The 19,292-nt window shown below is 56.6% G+C and overlaps 1 protein-coding gene across 9 annotated transcripts in view; it reads left to right on the top strand.

Moving 5' to 3' along the window:
- The window catches only part of TRAF3 (TNF receptor associated factor 3), a 126,331-nt gene extending 112,291 nt beyond the window's left edge, over positions 1-14,040 (top strand). For all 9 annotated transcript variants that reach the window (XM_060620828.3, XM_078447821.2, XM_060620830.3 and 6 more), the window contains 3 exons: positions 2,035-2,175; positions 7,007-7,181; positions 8,072-14,040. In XM_060620828.3, coding sequence (XP_060476811.1) covers positions 2,035-2,175; positions 7,007-7,181; positions 8,072-8,643 — 888 coding nt within the window. In that variant the 3' untranslated portion in view covers positions 8,644-14,040. The remainder of the gene's footprint in view (positions 1-2,034; positions 2,176-7,006; positions 7,182-8,071) is intronic.
- The last annotated feature ends 5,252 nt before the right edge of the window (positions 14,041-19,292 follow it).

Genomic DNA, 19,292 nt, shown 5'->3' on the forward strand with positions numbered 1-19,292 from the left:
TGCCCCTCCCCCACGTGCATGCGTGTGTGTCTGCATGTGTGTGCACGCATACTCTCTCTTCCAAAAAAAAAAGTTAGCTTGTGTGCAGGGTACTTCTTTTTTGGTTGTGAGAATAGAGTCTGGGAATTGTGTCTACCTTGAGAGATGGGAGTGAGTGAATCGTAACTTTGGAAAAGGCAAGACCTGCCTGTGGGATGTTGCACATGGCCAGTCTGCATCACTTATAGGGGCCCAAGGGCATGAGACACCGTGGTTTAGAGAGGAAAGTCTGTTTGTGCTAACATCCTAGGGAAGTGAAGTGTTATTTTTTCCCATGAGACATTGCAAGTTTTGAACAAGTAAATACACATTGTTCTAAAACAAAACAGACTAAGGGGCGCCCGGGTGGCTCAGTCAGTTAAGCATCCGACTTTGGCTCAGGTCATGATTTCGCAGTCTGTGAGTTCGAGCCCCATGTCGGGCTCTGTGTTGACAGCTCAGAGCCTGGAGCCTGCTTTGGATTCTGTGTCTCCCTCTCCCTCTGTCCCTCCCCTCCTCATGCTCTGACTCTCTGTCTTTCAATAATAAATAAACATTAAAAACATTTTTTTTTAATAAATAAAATAAAACAGACTGGGGTGCGTGGGTGGTTCCGTTGGTTAAGGGTCCGACTTCGGCTCGGGTCACTGTCTTGCAGTCCATGGGTTCGAGCCACGTGCTGGGCTCTGAGCTGACAGCTCAGAGCCTCGAGCCTGCTTCACGTTCTGTGTCTCCCTCTCTCTCTCTGTCCCTCCCCCACTCACGCTCTGTCGTAAAAATAAATAAACATTAAAAAATTAATAAAATAAAACAGACTGATTGTGCCCAGAGGTGCTGCTTGCCTGAGCAGATTGCATATAGAAAGGTGTCTGCCTTCACAGGGACACCAGGAATCTGTGCTTTATCACACCCGGGTTTGTCCTGACATGCCCTTGGGCCGTCACCTCAGGTGTTGTCCGTATTGGGAGCACAATGAATGGAGCTGTCCCAGTGCCCACCATGGGGCCCTCTGTCTTCGGGGGCAGCAGCTGTGCCCAGACACATCTGTCAGTAGAGGGGCCTTTCCTAAGGCCAGAGTGCCTCAGGGAGCAGTCTTGTGAGAAGGCAGCCCTATGGGAGTTGGCCTCGGAGTCCTCACCTGGGGGCTTTTAAGACCAGTGTAAATTGGTTCTTGGGAGCTAATTATTTTCCAGAAAGATTTTGAAAAGATCAAAGGTGGGCTTGGAACTGCTCCCCGCCCCCGCCCCCCCCACCAGCAGGCCCTTCTTTGGGCTGACGTGGCCTTGCAGGTGAATACATTGAGCTTTGTGGAAGATCATCTTGGGCGACAGGCCGGGCACCTGTCCCCTGAAGCCTCAAGTCTCTGTTGGAGGGCTAGGAGTTGGCCCTAAGGGTTAACTGAAGCATGCATATAGCTTTTTATTCCCGCTGTGCTTTCCCATTATGCTGGGAAAGCTTTTCAGAGTGTGGGTATGGCCCGTGGGTGGAAGTGAGACAATTTAGTGGATGGCAACTGGCACTTTTTAAAGTAAAATAGAATAAAAGAGAAAGTATCAGGGAACATGGGAATGGTTAGGGCAAGTATGGTTTTGTAATACCTGTTTCTTAGGGATACACACACACACACGAACGTTTGTACAAGTGGGGCGAGATGTAAGGATATGTCTCCTACTGTGTTTCCTGGTCAAAGTTTGAAAGCCTGTCTGGTGAAAGATTTATTCGTTTTCAGTAAAAACTTTAGAGTGTCCCATTCATTCTGAAATTCAGTCGGCTGCTGGACCTCGCCCTATTTAATTACTGGGAGTGAGTCTGAGAAACACCCTGTGTAGGATTTCCTATTAAGTTACCGGGACCTCCATTTCCGTATGAAGGGATTTTTTTTTTTTTTTTTCTGGAACTCCTTACGTTGGGCTGGTAGAAGGCCTATATTGCAAAAATGTGAGCAACTATTATTACAATTGTTATAAATTTATAAAACCATGTTTTGTTTGCTTAATTGACGAATTTCTTCTTCAGGTTTCCTTGCTACAGAATGAAAGTGTAGAAAAAAACAAGAGCATACAAAGTCTGCACAATCAGATATGTAGCTTTGAAATTGAAATTGAGAGACAAAAGGAAATGCTTCGAAATAATGAATCCAAAATACTTCATTTACAGGTAAGAAGCTTACGTCTGTGGCTGGATCACAGGGTAGAGGAGCGTGTCTGTTCTTCAGGACTTTGTCAGTGAGACGTTTGAGCAAAGGCCCTGACTTTTGTCAGATAGACCACCTGTTTCTCTTGCTTAAGCCTCGAGAAAGGCACAGGCCACTCTTTCTTCCCCCGCCCCCCTTTTCCCTGGACCACAAGCCCCAGGCCTCTCTTCTGTGCCTTTGAGTCACTGCTGGTGAAGTAAGACTTCAAGCCCGTGTTTTAAAAAATTATTTAAGATTTCATATTGTTCCTGAGCAGTTTTGCGTGAAGTTTCACTTCCTAAGGTGAAGCAGAGCCAATCTGTTTTGTTATGAATCTTCTAGAGGCACACACACTCTCCCCACACTGTTTGACGATAGCGATCCACGCGTACCTCAGAACAGACATGTCAGCCTTCGCCAGAAACGGGTGATCGTGTAAAGAGGTCTGATCAGAATGCTGCTCCTCCCTTCTGTTCTCAACACGGGCCCCGGTTAGCGTATCATTTTGTAGATCTTCTCTGTACGTCAGCTTACTCGCAGTATACATTTGTTAGACTAATCCCCACGCACATCATATACACACCTACGTTTCCAAAATGGCTTTTCAGTGTTTTTACTTAGGTGTGTTTCCCTCTTAACTGGAAGGTGAAATATTTCTAGTAGCTCAGGGTCACAGCATCTTTGAGGATGGCTTTCCTCCCACTTTAACAGCAGAGGTTATTCACAGTGGCTTAAGTTGCAGAGAGATTTATTACCTAAATTTCGTTTGTGTTAAAATGTTGCGGTTGTCCAGAGTTGAGGAAAAACACAGTGTTTGGAATAATAGGTTGTGTTAGAAGTCATTGGTATTGAATCAAGCCAAAAAAGCACGTCACATAAAACACCAACAAGCCTCCTGCTGGCGGTCCCTGGCATTTTGCAGAGTGCCCATGGAAATATTCAGAATGTCCAGAGGCCACACTCACCTACATGGCCCCACTCGCGTCCTGGCTGCCAGCAGCTTGGCGGCTGCCCTGGGGTGCATAGAGCGGCGTGGAAAGGACACGGAAGTTCACGTTATGCTAGAAAATCACCTGTTAAAAATATCACCGACAGAAGAAAGAGTGAATAAGTAGTGGGGTCATTTATACGTCATCTTTTACGACCAGATAAAATTAGGATGTACACAGAGGGGTCACGGGGACACTTGTCTGAACCCTCCGATGTTATCACATGCATCCTCTCCATTTCCCCCCTTCCAACGTGAAAAGTTTGAATTTAATTTACTTTTTCGTAGAATTTAGTCATTCTGCCGTGTGTGATTTATATTTTAACACTTTTGTAATTTCATAAACGGCTGAGACCTAAGTCCAAAAGAAAGGGGGGAACCAGGTTGCCGGAGTGCAGAGCAGTGGGGGCCGAGCGGTCATGCGGGTGGTGCCCCGACTGGTCCTAAGTAGGCGGGCACTCTCCATGGAGGGAGAAGCATGGAGGAAAATAGACTATACTGAGAGGAAGGGACTCAGATCACACGGGGCTCGAAATGCCTAATCTCATTAAGTGCCAGGGACAAGTCACCGAGGACTGAAACGTCCTTGGGATGGTCCAGCATTTCCCCCAGTGGCTTCTGCGTCTAGCCGGGCAATGCTTTGGGAGGCGGAAGCTCACCTTTGCTTCACGGTGGGGCCGGCCTGACAGATAGGCTGGGCTGGCAGTCTTCCGTGACTGTGGGTGGAAGGCCTCTGGCTGGAGCCCTGGAGGCCTTGACTCGCTGTGAAGCATGTTTGGCCCAGGGGCCCTTCCCTCCAGCCCTTCCAGAGCCTTCTCCACCTCTTCATCCAGAGCCTGGCTCCCAGGTGCACCTCTCGTCATTTCCTTCCTCACATCAGAACCCGTCCCTTCCCCTACCCCTGCTCTCCTCAGCGCTCCCCCAGCCGTATGCATTGGACCACCACGGTGATGACAGACATGTTAGTCTCTGTGTCCTCTCCTTCCTCGTCTGATTCTCCATTAGACCTAAAACCCCAAATACGGTGGGACACATGGAGTGCAGAGTTCCTGAGGGCCACAGATATATACGGATGTTGGTTAAAAGGAGTGGAATTTAAGAGTGTGTTTGCTTTTGCTGACCCAGGAAAGGCAATTTCCTAATATTTTACTTTTTAAAGAACCTGTTTTTCTTTAAAAAAATTTTTTTAATGTTTATTTATTTATTTTTGAGAGAGACAGAGACAGAATGTGAGTGGGTTAGGGGCAGAGAGAGAGGGCGACACAGAATGCGAAGCGGGCTCCAGGCTCCGAGCTGTCAGCACAAAGCCCGACACGGGGCTCGAACTCACGAGCCGTGAGACCATGACCTGAGCCGCAGTCAGACGTGCAACTGACTGAGCCACCCAGGAGCCCCAAAGAACCTGTTTTTCTTAACGAAAAAAGGCCACCTAGGTGTCAGCTGAATCCCTGGCCTGTTGTTGGCAGAGACTAGATGAGCCCCGGGGGCAGGAGCAAAGCCGTGTGGCACACTGCCCGCCTGGCCCCCAAGTGCCACCCGCACCATCCTGTTTGCACAGTGTTTGGTGCGTAGGTCCCGGTGACCCCATGGTGCAAGTGACAGGAAGAGAGACGGTGGCTTAAGCCCTCGAGTGCACAGTGCCTGACACTGATGAATTGATGCTCTGACAGCAGCTCTCTCGGTTAGGATTTGTTTACAAGCCTGCAACCTGTGCCGTCTCTCGCTCCCAGACTCTTGTTCTCACCTGCGTTCAGGATTTGTTCTTACAGAAACGTGGCAGCGGCTGTGTAGACCACTCCTCGAGAGTGAAATCACATTGGCTGCACTCTAGACTTTGGTTTAGACGAGCGACACCGTGCCATTTATGCAGAGGAGGGGCCTGTTTAAAAACAGCACATGTTCCCTTGCTGTGTGCGTGGAGCTCCTTTCAAGTGACTCGGTAGAGCCCTGCGTGTGCGCACGTACGTGTGCGTGTGGGTGTGCGTGCCTGTGTGTGCACGTGTTCTCTCCCGCCCCCGCCAGCCAACTCTGCGTCCCTGAGCTCTAGTCCGGGCCGTGCCCCTACGGCAGCCCTCATTTCACACTGCGGTTTCGTTCCTGACATCACCACGTGCACATCCTCCGCCTTGGGAGGGAGGCACCGCGGCGTCACCCCCTTCTTACCTCGGGGCCACGAGGCGGAGAGGTGACGCGTGGCTCATCCCAAGCCACTCCGCCACTCGTGTCCACCCATGTCCACCAGGTTACGCAATGGCATCCCTCAGGACCACCGTCGATTGCACAGGTTTTCATGAGCTCCCCTCTTAAACTCTCTAGGACCCACGTTAGCCGAGCTTACACTCTCCGTGGGTAGAGGGCGTGACAGCCACTGCAGATTCTCATCAGAAATACATTATGGGTTCGGGCGTCCTGATGTCGGAGTCTTGTCCCCAGAAAACAGACTTCGTTTCAAATGTGCCTCCGGAGGCCCCCCGGGCGGCTCAGTCAGTTAAGCGTTCAACTTCTGATTTTGGCTCAGGTCGTGATCTCGTGATTTGTTAGTTCAAGCCCAGCTTGGGGCTCCACACTGATGGCGTGAAGCCTGCTTGGGATTCTTGGTCTCCCCCTCTCTCTGCCCCTCTCCTGCTCTCTCTCAAAACAAATACACTTTAAAAAATAAATAAGTGAATATGCTTCCAGACACACATAGAGAAATAAGTGACATCAGTGTGGGCAGGGGTGTTTTTTATAGAAGTCATCTTCGCTTTTTAAAAGTTGGCTAATACCGGGTTTTCTTGGAAAGAAGAGGAAGAATAATACCGAACCTTCTGCCCCAAAAAAGTAACCAGACCTACCATGTTTGCTCCTTGGTGGTTATTAACAGCCAGCAAAGGTGCTGAAACTCCATGTTTAAAAATAGGCTTCCGAAAGGAGAAGTGAACTCGGCAGGCCCGGGGCTCTCCCCTGTGCGGCCTGCGGCTCCACACAGGGGGCCAAACCCCCCAGCCTTCCCAGCTTCATTTCAAAACAACGCAGATCCTTTTCGGAAGGGAAAACCCTTCATCCAGCAGGTGGGTGTGCCAGTCCTGGAAAATAGGCTGGGTTGCCGTAGCTGGCGGGTCTCATCCCACTGCTTACTGTTAAAATGTCTGTGTGTTTCTGGGGGAAAAAAAAAAAAGGCTTTCTGAATGATTTAAGATAGCATAAAATGCAGCGTCTGTGTCAACAGCCACGTGTCTGTCAGTAGTGTTTCTGTCCCCAGGGGCCACAGTGAGCCCGGTGCGGGGGGTGGGGGGCAGCCCCCTCCTAGGGATTGGCCTCTCCGTTTCAGCCAGGGTCTGAAGACCTGCCCTCAGGGTTCTTCCTGCTGCCAGCCCCGTGCAGACGCCAGGTTTCTGGAGCAGGTGCCGGGGTGCTGGCGGCCCCCTCTCGGGACCCAGGCAGGGTTCTAGGGCGCTGTCTGTAGCCACGGAGACAGGGCGGCCCCTCCTGCCCCGCGCCAGGCAGCCTCCGAGGAGACTCACGTTGGCCCCTGCACGTGGCTTGGCCCTTTGGGAAACGGAGACCTTCCCACAGCCTCCAATGTCCTGAACTTGAGACCCTGCGACAGAGTGGTGTGGGGCCCCTGTGCCTCGGTCCCCTCCTCTGGGACGGGGATCCACGGCACTTGTGTCCCCTGAGATGGGTGTGGGTGACAGGTGAGGTGCCCGTGTGAGAGCTGGCACGGGCTCATCCGCGCAGCTCTGGGCTGGCCGCTCTTCCTAACCAGCCGGTGTCCGATGGCGGTGGCATAGCGTCTTCAGAGAGTTCTAACTGCATTTTGCCTTCTGATGCCTTTGATTTGGAAGCGGGTAATCGACAGCCAGGCGGAGAAATTGAAAGAGCTTGACAAAGAGATCCGCCCGTTCCGGCAGAACTGGGAGGAAGCGGACAGCATGAAGAGCAGCGTGGAATCCCTCCAGAACCGAGTGACCGAGCTGGAGAGTGTGGACAAAAGCGCCGGGCAGGCGGCTCGGAACACAGGTGAGGGCCGCGGGGCAGGAGCAGGGGGGTGGGATGGGTCCAGGGGGCGGCACGCGTCCCAGTCCACCGCTGGGAGCCCGGCCAGGTCTGGGGGCTTGAGCTGGTGCGGGAGGTGCGTTAGGCACGCGCCACCTTCGAGCAGCGATTTCCGGTGAGATGCTACTCGTGCAGAGGTGCGATGCCCTCCAGCCAGAGAGGCCTTCGTGAGAGAAATGTGTGCTGCGTAGACACGCCCGCTCCGTGTGATGCCAGCGCGGTAGAGAGTGGGTGCGGGGTGGACACCTTGCTATGGTGGGGGGTTCCCAGCTGTGCTGTCAGGCCCAGGGGACAGAAGCGACCAGCGGGTGAGGCAGGAGACTTGGTGGCGCGCTCAGCCAGCGCGTTTCTGAGATCTAGAAGCTGCTTTGGGGACCGAGCGAATATTCGGAATGTTTGCGTGACCGGGGTTACTGGTGCAGAGGGACTGAGGTTGTGCCCCCGAACCCCCTGGGTTAAGCGGAGGACCGGGAGTGACGTGGGGAGAGGCCACTCAGGGTACAGGTGACTCCAAGCATCAGGCCGGAAGTCAGGGGGACTTGAGCAAGAGGGTGGCCTGTCCCTGCCCCCACGGGGCCCTGAGGGTGCCTTGCCGGAGGGAAGGCGCCGCAGCGACGTGCCCTGCGCCGCACAAGGCCCCGTGACCCCCGGTGTTGCATCCCAGCGGGCTGTGGCCGTGGGTGTTGGGGGCCAGCAAGGCAGGGGCCTGAGGCCCGTGTTTCAGGACACGTGAAGGTGCCGGTCCTCGGCCCCAAAGCCATTTCATTTAGTGCCGGTGCTGGCGGGAACGGGGCTCCCGAGCCTTCCTGACACTCACAGGCCTCCTTCACCCCATCTGTCCTCACCCGCGGCAGGCTTGCTGGAGTCCCAGCTGAGCCGGCACGACCAGATGCTGAGCGTCCACGACATCCGCCTGGCCGACATGGATCTGCGCTTCCAGGTTCTGGAGACCGCCAGCTACAATGGCGTGCTGATCTGGAAGATCCGAGATTACAAGCGGCGGAAGCAGGAAGCCGTCATGGGGAAGACCCTGTCCCTTTACAGCCAGCCTTTCTACACGGGCTATTTTGGCTATAAGATGTGTGCCAGGGTCTACCTGAACGGGGATGGCATGGGCAAGGGGACGCACCTGTCGCTGTTTTTTGTCATCATGCGTGGAGAATACGATGCCCTGCTTCCTTGGCCGTTCAAGCAGAAAGTGACACTCATGCTGATGGATCAGGGGTCCTCTCGGCGTCACCTGGGAGACGCGTTCAAGCCGGACCCCAACAGCAGCAGCTTCAAGAAACCCACCGGGGAGATGAATATCGCCTCCGGCTGCCCGGTGTTTGTGGCCCAAACTGTGCTAGAAAACGGGACATATATTAAAGATGATACCATTTTTATTAAAGTCATAGTGGATACTTCGGATCTGCCTGACCCCTGACAAGTCACTGGGGAGGTGGGTTGAGCAGAAGGCAACTCCTCTGGGGGGTTTGAACCGGCTGTCTCCACCGAGGTCCTCGCGCTCAGAAAAGGACCTTGTGGAACGGAGGAAGCAGCAGAAGGTGGCCGCGGGCCGGCGGGAGGAGCCGCGTGGGAGGACACACCCGACATGTTTTCTAATAGACTAGCAGCTCCACTCTGAAGAATTATTTATCCTCCAACGTGATAGATACTGCTGTCAGAGAAGGTTTTCATTTCATTTTTAAAGATCTAGTTAATTAAGGTGGAACACATATATGCTAAACAAAAGAACCATGGTTTTTTCTTCCTTAAACTTGAACACCAAAAAAAGAAAACACACGCACACGCACACGCACACACCTGGGGACAGCTGGACATGTCAGCATGTTAAGTAAAAGAAGAATTTATGAGATAATAATGCAATTCTAATATATTCTAAAATTCAAGAGTGCAATCTTGTTTCAAATATAGTATACTGTCTATTTTTAAGGCCTCATCTGGTCTCTGTTTTAATAATTTGTTTGTCAGAAGACCCTGAAGTACACCTAGGTCTTTTTTGGAAGTCTGAATTCAGAATCATTTTTTAATTTGAAGTTCTAAGATAATTGTTACTGCAGACATTTTGTTTTAAAACGTTGATAGACTGATATTTCTTGGCAGAAAATGTAAACTATCAAACGCTGGTTATCACTTGTGATAGGAAAGAGCATACTCAACCTGCTGTATTTCTCGTTAGAAATGTAACCTTCAATCTCTGTCGTAGTTAATGACACTACTTCAAAATTATTACGAAAGGGAAACTGCTCATGGATGCTGTGCATCATTTTCAGATTTATAATTGTTTTCACCCTAAAATAGGGCATTTGTTGAACTTTGGAGTTCTAAACAAAATCCTGTAGGCTTTTAAAATTCTGCCCCACGTATTCAGACACGCTCTCTGTTGCTGACAACTCTGGCCTTCGGCGTCCAGGGTCCGGGGGTGGGCAGGTGGCTCGTGCTGAAGGAGGCCACAGCAGGTGTGTTTTTCTTCATTCTGTCACATTGCTGCATTCTGTTAACGATCTCCAAAGGCGACATCTTTGCATAGAGGTGGTGGCATACTGTCTATGTGCCTTAGATGTGACATGCTGCTTCTCGACCCTGGCTTTGTGTTCACTGTAACTCTAGAAGGTGATAGTTTGACCCGGCGTTCCTCTCGACCACTAGACCCCTGCCTCTGCAAGGGCCCTCAGACAGCCCCGTGCCTGCTGAGGAAGCCAGGCTCAGCTTCCGCTTCTGGAGCCTCCACTGCTCAGTCATCACAGATTCCAAGTCTCTGGGCCCCCAGAGCGAGCCGCCTGGTCCCAGCACGGGCGCGGTCCCACCCCCAGGACAGGAGCGGGGCAGCCACCGCGCCTCTCCGTGTCCCCGCCTGGGCCGTGGGCGCCCACCCGCCACGAAGCAGAACCCTCTGAGCATTCCAGAGACCGCCGCTCTCGGGGGGGGCCTGCCCAGGCTGACGGACGGGGTCCTGGAACCACCACTCCCTCGGGAAGGGTGGCCCGGGGACCGTCCCAGCCTGCGCCTGCCCAGACGGCATCTTCTCAGCTCACTCACTGTTTACCTTCTTTCAATGGTCCAACTGTGACTAGAAGCCGGAGCCCTGCCTCCCTGCGCCCCCCGCTGTGCGCCGCGCTTCTGGGTGCTCTTACCACTGATGGGTGCTACACGTGACGGGTGCTCCTTGGGCTAAACCAGTGTGTGTGAACCACCGCATCTGGGCCGCGCACCTCAGACTGCCTGCCTCTGGGCTCCCCCGTGCTCACGCGGGGACGGTTGGGCTGGTGCCCGGTGGCCCGCCGTGTCTCTGGTGCTGCCATCTGCCCTGGGCGTGCCTCCGCCCCAGTGCCTGCTGGAAGTGCCCTCCTAGCGCACGCCGTCCCCTTCCGTAAGTGACCTCATCGGTTCCAAGCACCTGCCACGCCCGTTAGCAGTTAAGTGCTCGTCTATTCATCTCCTTTACTTTCCCCACCCTGCCCCCACCCCCGTTGCTTTGAGGGCCAGTCCGCCTCCTCCGTCCTGTCCAGAAGGAGTCGTGAGTCCCCGTGCAGAGAGGAAGGACTACCCGTGGGTGCTGCGGGACCGCTGTCCCTCAAAGGTGTTCCCGACCTCCTCCAGACCTTGCCCTGGTTCTACCCCGGAGACCCAGGGGAGACAGGACGCCTGGCAGCCCCTCCTGCCTGGCCTCAGGTGGCTTTCCCGAGGCCAGGGGTTACCAGCGGGGACATGCCTGTGGCATGCCTACGTCCTCCCCCATCACTAAGAGTGTGGACAATAGTAACACATTTGAGATAAAAGCAACCTCTTGGTCTGGTAAAACAACAACAACAACAACAACAACAGTTCTTTGCCTCTCCTGGTTGAAATTCTTCTGGGGGTGGGCTACCTGGAATCACTTCTGGAAGCATCTGTCCCTTGGTGGGGGGCGCTTTCCCAGTCGCCCCTCCCACACACGCTCCTAGTGGGAGATGACGGGCCCTTTGGGCCTCCTCCCGAGGAGCCCATAGGACGTGGCATCAGGAGCTGGCGCCATCCCCTGGGGTGAGGATGTGCAGAAGCCTCATCTTGTGGCTTGAAAATAATTGGCGACAGCGGGGGGGTGGGTCGTGTGCCTTTTGGCCACCGTTTGGTGCACGTCTTCCCTCTCGCGCACTTGTCTGGAGAGCGGCCTCCCGAAGGACCCGAGTGCGAGGACCTGCCCGGATGGACGCACCTGGCATTGCTTCCATCCTGACTCCTCGGTGCCCCGGTTTGGTGCTCGCCGCCCGGCGCCGGCCTCCGGCTGTGGTCCCCGAGCGGCCAACCCTCCCGGCTTCCCAGGGTCCCAGCAACAAGAGAACGGTGTCCTACGCGGCGTGTATTGGGTGCACTTTTCCTGTTTCCTAAAAGTGACAGATTTCCCCATGGGATAAAACTGTTCCAGCGCTTTAGAAAAACCACCACCGAGTCTTGCGTGTGAATCAAGCCAGTCGGCTTCCCTGTCAGCCTCGTGCCGGAAATGAAGACAACTCACTGTCTCTGCTTGCCTCGTGCGGTTCTCTGGACGCGTGCCGCTCACTCCTGCGCGGACCATGGAGGCTGCTTGGGGGGCTGGCGGCCCGGGGCTGGGCTTGTCGGTGATGGGTGGGCACCTGCTGGGGAGCACACGGCGTGGTGGGCGTGAGTGAGGGGCCTGCCCCAAGAGGCTGGGAGTCTTTGAGTGGCGGAGTGGCATTTGGCTCTTGGGGATTAGACCGGCCCCGGGGAGGCTGGAGTCCCCTCACCTGGGCCTCTTCTAGAAGTTCGGTTTTTCAGTGTCCTAGGTTCATAGGTAACACAGAGGAGACAGGAACGCTCGCAAATTGTTCTTCTAAGACCTGTCCTACAAGAGGGTGGCGCTGACCCCCTGAGGGTGGGTCGTTGTGCAGGTGGACAGGGAAGGCCTCGTGGGGGCCACTGTTGTGGCCCCAATTCACAGCCTCCTCCCGGAGCAGCCTTTGCGAGGCAGCAGGTAGAGCAAGGGAGCTCTCGGCCCAGATGCGCCTTTCTTTTCCTGCCCGATCCAGTTTTTCCTCGCCTTGTGACCCCAGAGGGCCGTGGAGTACAGGAAGCCTGTCCTCCGTGGCGGCCACCCCCACCAGGCCCTTCAGATGCTGCCCAGATTCCAGGGGGCTCTCTGGCAGAGCCGATGCCCCCGAGGCTTCCCCTGTACCACTGCGGCCCACCTTGGTGAGGCAGGGTCCTTGGCCACCCACGCTGGGGCCACATGTCCCAGGTGAGGCCTGCAGCTGTCATCAGCAGGCAGTGTCATGGCCACCGGTGGCAGGCCTGGTATCCTGCAGCCAGCAGGGGACGGGGTGTCTGGACAGACCCTTAAACACGGCAGGTTCCCGTGGTGGGTCATTTCTTTGTCTGCCCAAGGGAGGTGGGCAGAGTGGCAGAACCCACCCGCCCCCAACTCACATCCTGGGGGGTGCACACCACCTCCCTACTCTGTGTGTGAAGGAGGGGGGACACTGTCCTTCTGTGCCCATCACGGACGTGTCTGGCTCCCGGCCTCTCTGCCAGCGTTCACGGGGCCGGTCAGGAGCCGCACTCCTCCTGGGACCTCGTGCCCAAACCTCAGCCCTCCAAGGGAAGTCCCTCTTCTCTGGGTCAGCAGAGCTGTTCAATACTGTTTTCTTCCTTCTGGTCCAGACCTTTCTCAGAGTGCGGAGGAGAGCCGGGGGGAGCCCCTTCCTTTTGTGAGCGTGTGGGAGGTGAATGAGGGGTCTGTCGCCCAAATCTGCCTGTCAGCCCGAGACCATGGTTCTGTCTTCCATTTGCAAATCCCGACAGCTTTATTTTCTCCAAAATAGAATTATGTCCACTGGGGCCGAAGTCGGGTGAGGGCCGTGTGTGGCTCCGGTGTCGGCAGGTGACCTGGTCGTCGGTACTGTCTGGCCGGGCGGGGCAGGCCGTCACCGGGGAGCCGGGGCCAGCGGGGGGTGGGGGTCCCCGGGGGTGCTGCCCCCTGGCCTCCCGTGGCCCACGTGCACGGAGGTGGCCGGTCTGGTGTGGGGAGGCCCTGGTGGCGCCGAGCAGTGCTTGCCTTTCATTTCCGCTGCTGCATCTTGAGTCTCGCGAACTGTCGCATTGGAAGAGGGTCAAGTCCGGGATGGCTGTGCCACTCCTGCCGTTAGTGGTGATTGGTTTTTATAACTCAGTCCCCCATTAGACAAGTAAGATAACCTTCAACAGCAAACTGACTTAATTGGTAAACACAAACGCCGGCATTATTTCCAAGGATTTCTACAAGAATTACCTATAGAATAGCATCTGTGATCACAGAAGTGTGTGAACCCGTGTAGACAATTGTGTGACGTTGTTAGAGCCGCAATCTCCCTGACGGCGCACCTCTTCGTCCAGTTCTGTTACCCAAAAACAAAGACCAAAGAAGGCCAATCTCTCATTTGACTCTGTATTTTTAACCCGCCTGTTTTAAAAATTGCCGTCTGTAGTAACCGCTCGCTGTGAGGCCCCATCTTGACACTCCAAGTGATTGTGACCAGTGATTCACGTCCTGTTTTTCTGCTCTTCTAAAAAAAAAAAACAACAAAAAGACAGTATAAGTTATTGCTCAGCAATAATCATGTTGTTCATGTGAATTAACAACATGTCTGGTTTTCTGATAGCATTATTATGTTTTATATTTTTGTTTACTGTATATTGTGTGTGGTTTTATTTGGTATTTATTTGTGTTTTGAGGTCTTGCGATGTTTTTGTGTTTCTGATGCTAACTAAAGTTTGTAAGAGTGTAGAATGCAAAACTTGGAAATGCTCAACTGTCTGATTAGAGGAAAATAAATCTGACTAAGGAGTCCTGGTTTCTCTTTCCGCCGTCTCCACAGGCAGAGCCCTGGGCTTGGGGTGTGGGGGCCCTCCCCCCCCACCCCGCCTCCGTGGGGCCTCCCAGGCTCTTCTCTCAGAAGTGGCCTTGGCAGTGACCCGTGTGCTCACCCAGCCCCACACTCAGAAGGGCCCACACTTGGCTCAGTCCTCTGCCGTCACCATCTTCAAGTTCTTAACGTGTGCAGAAGGGGTCTCGTATGCTTGGTTTGCACTAGACCCTGCAGACTGTGGAGCCATTCCTGCCCGTGGCTTCCTGGCCTCCCCTGCGAGGCAGTGGCTCTGACCTCGGCGAGTCCCGGAGGCTGGGGCGCCCGGCAGCCTCTCTCTCAAGTCTGTGGCCTGGTCCAGAGCAGGGGAGGTGGCCCCCACTCTGCTGCCAGGCCGGTGCCCCGGCATCTGGAATGGTGGAGGGGCCCCAGACCTGGTGTCCCCTGGCCCCGGGTCCACCACTTCATCGGCTGTGGGCTTTTGTGCTCTTGGAGCCTCCGTTTCCTCATCTGTCATGGAAGGACAGCATCTCTCCTTTCTAGAACGTGGTTATTAAAAAGCTATACCAGGGGCACCTGGGTGGCTCAGCTGGTTAAGCATCTGATTCTTGATCTCAGTGCAAGTCTTGATCTCAGGGTCGTGAGTTCAAGCCCTGCGCTGGGCTCCACGCTTAGAAAAAACAAAAACCAAGAAACAAAACTGTACCAGCGCTGACCTTCACAGGTGCTTGTAGGGCTCCAGGCGACAAGTTCTAGCAGCTGCTCATAGGAGTGTTGGGGTTGGAGGGCCAGAAGGACCTCCTCCCAGCTCAGCATTTCTCTAGGTGGTCCTATGGATCAGGCCCAGGGGCAGGAAGCCCGTGTGGGCACCCCCAAATTATCCGTGTGGAAGCTGCTTTCCGGCACCAGTGCAAAGTCCCTGGGAACCGCCCAGCCCCTCCCCCACTGCCCTGCTCCCCCACATGTCACCACTGCGCCCCCCTGGGCCACTAGCACTGTGGGCAGCAGGAAGGTGGCCCCATCCAGGGTCCCACACAGGCTCTCTGGTCACACTGTTCCTGCTGTCCCTCAACTGGGGGGGGGGGGGGGGGGCGGAGTCCTCCCCACCCTATGCCCTCAGAGCCAGGGTGATACACACAGTGGGGAGTCCAGGGCCCTCCCCCACCCCGGCCCTTCCTAATGTAGGTTCCTGCACCGCCTCCCTCCGCCTGGAGGGTCCCAGTTCACCCCACCCTGTGGTGAAGGGCTTGCGCCCCAACCGTGTCTCTGGTGCTCAGCCTTGGGCTCCCACCGGGGTCGCAACCACAGCAGGGACGCTGAGCGGCACCGTGGGAGCCCCGAGGACAGCCCTGACCCACCTCCTGGCCCGGGGACACGGTGTGGACAGTTCTGTGGGCTGGGATGCCCGAGGCATAAAGCAGCAGCTGCAAGGCCATGTGTGCTTGGGGTTTTCCAGCTCCTTCGGAGGGGGTGGCTCAGCTGGGATTTCAGAACTGGATCCTTGGCTTTCAGCCTTTTGGAAACTTTTGGAGTCCTACAGGAAGGGAAGTGGGCAATAAACCCCAGGAGAAGAGCACCCCCTGCTGGTTGCACCTGGGCCGGAGGCGCCGGTGGGGACACTGGGCAGAGGCGGCCGCAGATCTGGGCCGCTGTCCAGCAGCAGAGGGCGGGTGTGATGAGAAATGGGGTGCTCGGAGCAGCTCCCCTACCTGAACCCAGACCTCAGCCAGGACTGACGGTGTAGGAGCACGTCAGACCGGCCCACAGCCTTGGCTTTGGTCCTCGAGTCAACACTGGGGACAGCCCTGCTCGCCCAGCGACCTGGGAGGCTTGGTCCAGGAGAGGAGGGACCGGGCGGTTCCTGGTGACCCGGGGGCTGCCTCCCTCGGCTCAGGGGGTGGGGGTGGGGCCGCTCTGTTCTGAACCCCTCCAACCAAGACCTCTGCAGGGCCAGCTAGGAACTCGTGCCAAGCCAGGGTGCAGGAACGTGTGCAGGCCTCCCCGTGCTGCCGGCTCTGCCACTGTTGGTATCGACCTGCTCGCAGAGGCAGCGACATCCCACAGGAGCCGAGGACCAAACCTGCAAAGATGCCGGAGTCCACCGTGCGCCTGCGTTCTCTGAGGATCTGTCTTTAGTGAGAAGATCAAGGTCTGGAGAGGGGCCCGTCCCCGGAGCCCTCCCTGCACTTTGCTGGTCTTCTGTGACTGAGGTTCACCTTGGTGCTTGGACCCGCCCACTGACCTGAGGGACGGTACCGGAACCAGACGGGCGAAGGCCTGGAGATGCGCTTGCTTGTCGTGAAGAGCGAGTGTTTCCAGTTTCCTGAAAACGGACAGCTGCAGAAGCTAAATCCTGAACCAAAGAGATCCGTGAAAAACACCACCGCCACTGGGAGAACGGAAGTCCGCGGAGGAGGTCCAAGGGCACCGTGGAGGGCCGGCTGGGACCTGTAAGTGCCGCGGGGCTGCCCGGAGGCATCCGGCATGTTCCTCGGGGGCTGGATAAGGAGTTAGAGGCGCAGGGGCAGCTTTGAATGTCCCCAAGCCTACGACCCCCTGTCTTGCTCCCCAGTGGACCCCTGGACCTCAGGGCTGACGTTGGAGGAAAGCAGAGCTCAGAGGGCCCCCAGGGCACTGAGGGGGCTGGGCTGGCAGCCGGGTCTGAGGACCAGAGGCCAGCATCCTGGCGGGGAGAGCATGCGAGGGAGTCTGTGAAAGCACTCTTGTGGTGGGGGGGGCGGGGCGGGGGGGGGGGGGACATGTGGTCTGAGCCAGTGGTGGCCACCAGCCTGGCAGGAGGCACACCCTGTGGTGACCTTAGCCTGTTGGGCCTTTACAGGCAGCTGGGGGGGGGTGGGGGGTCACACACCTTCTCACGGAGGCCTGCCCCCTCACTGTCCCCGACGCTCTGGCTGCTCAGAGCCCTGCTCAGATCGCTGTGGCACGTCCTTCATGCACCCCTGCCTCCCCCCCGGCCAGCGGCAGATCCGGGAAGGCCGCGCCCCAGCCCCTGCTACAGGCCTGGCACCGAGTGTTTGCGCAGACGAAAGGCCGAGAGAAATCTGGAGTTCGGCAGGGTCGAGGATGAGGGGTCCTCCAGGGCCAGAGTCTGGCAGGGGTCTGTGCAGGACTGCAGGACCCGGGGGTGACCAGCCGGCCCTGGGAGGAGCATGTGCCATCCCTTCCTCCCAGGAGCAGCTCCTGTGCTCCCACGGTACCGCGTGGGCCCCGGGGGCACTTCACGGAGGATGCTGCAGTGGGGAGGAGACGGCCTGTCCGCAGAGGTGACTTCATGCGGAGACCGGAGGGACAGGAGGAGCCCTGCCAAGAGGGGCTGCTGTTGTTCATCCTCCCACCTTCCCCCTTCCCCCCCCCCCCCCCCCCCCCCCCGCCGCCCGGCTCCTCTCCCTGCGCAGGAAGAGAACCAAGCACGCTGGAGCCTCAGTCCCTCCAGAGGGACACTAAGGCCCAGAGATGTGCAGGAGCCTACCTGAGGTCACACAGCAAATCAGGGACAAAGGTGAAGGGGAAGGAGCTGGGGACTGTCCTTGGGCTGATCCACCCCACAGAGCTGTAGAGAAGGTAGGGGGGCAGGACAGTGGAAAGGGGTGATCCCCAAGGTTCTGCAAGTCTGGGTGGGGACCACGGGGGATCTGTCCCCCCACCCTGGGGCGGGGGAGCAGGGCTGTCACTCACAATGCCCTCACACTAGGTGGGGGCTGAGATGGCCAGTCGGAGCACGGCAACCCTGCACCGTGCGATTGGGGCACAGTTGGAAACAGGAACCAATCAGAGACCTCACTGAGCCATGCCCAGCGGCCTAGTCAGAGAGGTGTGGGGTCCAGCTGTCCTGGGGGCCACCTTTCCTGCCACGGGAAGGTTGTGCATAGAGGGAAACCAACAGCCAGGGCAGCCAAGCCGAAACAGAGTGAGACTGAGACCCGCAGACAGACACAGAGACTGAGAGCTTAGAGAGCCCCTGGATCCAACCTTGCCTGAAGCAGCCGCTTCATGGCATTTCCTGATTATTGGCAGAAACTCACTTTCGGACTTTGTCCTTCTGCTACTTTCCACAGAGCTCCTGACCGAAGTGTGTGCCCACATGTGTACCGGGGTACCCAGGGCACCTGTGCGTGCAGCTTGGGGCCTTCTGTGAACACAGGGCACCTGTGCCAGGGTTCAGCCGCTCCTCGTATCGTGTCTGCACTCCTGAGGTGGCAGGGACTCCTGGCAACGCTGGGCCAGGCAGGGCTGGTGCCTGTCTCCTGCCTCAGCATGGGCTCCTATCCAGGTCACCCTCTGATATCTGGACCCACGTCAGCCACTGGCAAGGATGCCCCCTTCAGGGTCTCACGGCCCACCTGCCCCAACTCATCCTGTTCTGCCACCTTCAGTCCCACCTCCACACTGTGGCTACAGCTGTGACCTCATCCTGCTTTAATGCCACCTCTTCCAGGAAGTTTCTCTGATTGCCAGGGAGTCTTGCCGCCCTCTTCAGACAGAACAATGTCTCTGGACGTGGCCTGCCCAAGGAGGTCAGAAAGTTCCGGGTCCCCAAGACCCAACCACCCCACCCTCTAGAGCCTCTCTCGGGCCTTGCCCTCAAAGCAGTTCACTTTCTCAGTTGGGAGAAAGGAGCCCCCAGCTTGGGAGGAGAGCGCCTCCAAGCTCTCTGCCTTGAGAGCCACAGGTAGGGTGGTGGGAGGAGGTGAGGCGGGCAGAGCCAGACACTCTGCTGGAGCCCCAAGAAGGCCTAGTCAACAGAACTGCCTCCCGGCAGAAGCAAGACAAGGGGCAGAATGGATACGACCCCAAACACCCCTTTGTTCCTGGCGAGGGCTTCCCCCCGGGACGGAGCGTCCTGTCAGCCCAACAGGCAGACAAGGCGAAAGTCTGGGGCCTGGGAGACCCCCTCCTCATCCCAGGCTGGGCTGGGGGCCGACGCCTCCGGGCAGGGCCGGCACCGCCCAGAGCGTACTCGAACTCGGGGCTCCCTCTGGTTGTTCCCGGTCCTCCACCTCTATAGCCACGCCCACCGCCTGCCCTCATCAGCTCACCCTGGACCCAGGGGCCACCTGCCACTCCTCCCCTCGCCGTCAGCCCTAACCGGCAAGGTGCCATCTGCCCCACCCGTAACGCCCCCCCCCCCCGCCCCCCCCGTCCCTCGTCCAGTTTACTGCCCACAGTCTGTCAACCACCCCCCCCCCCCCCGCCTTCTACCATCCCATCCCCC

This window comes from Panthera onca, chromosome B3 (assembly GCF_046562875.1).
Source record: "Panthera onca isolate mPanOnc1 chromosome B3, mPanOnc1 haplotype 2, whole genome shotgun sequence".
Lineage (NCBI taxonomy): Eukaryota > Metazoa > Chordata > Mammalia > Carnivora > Felidae > Panthera > Panthera onca.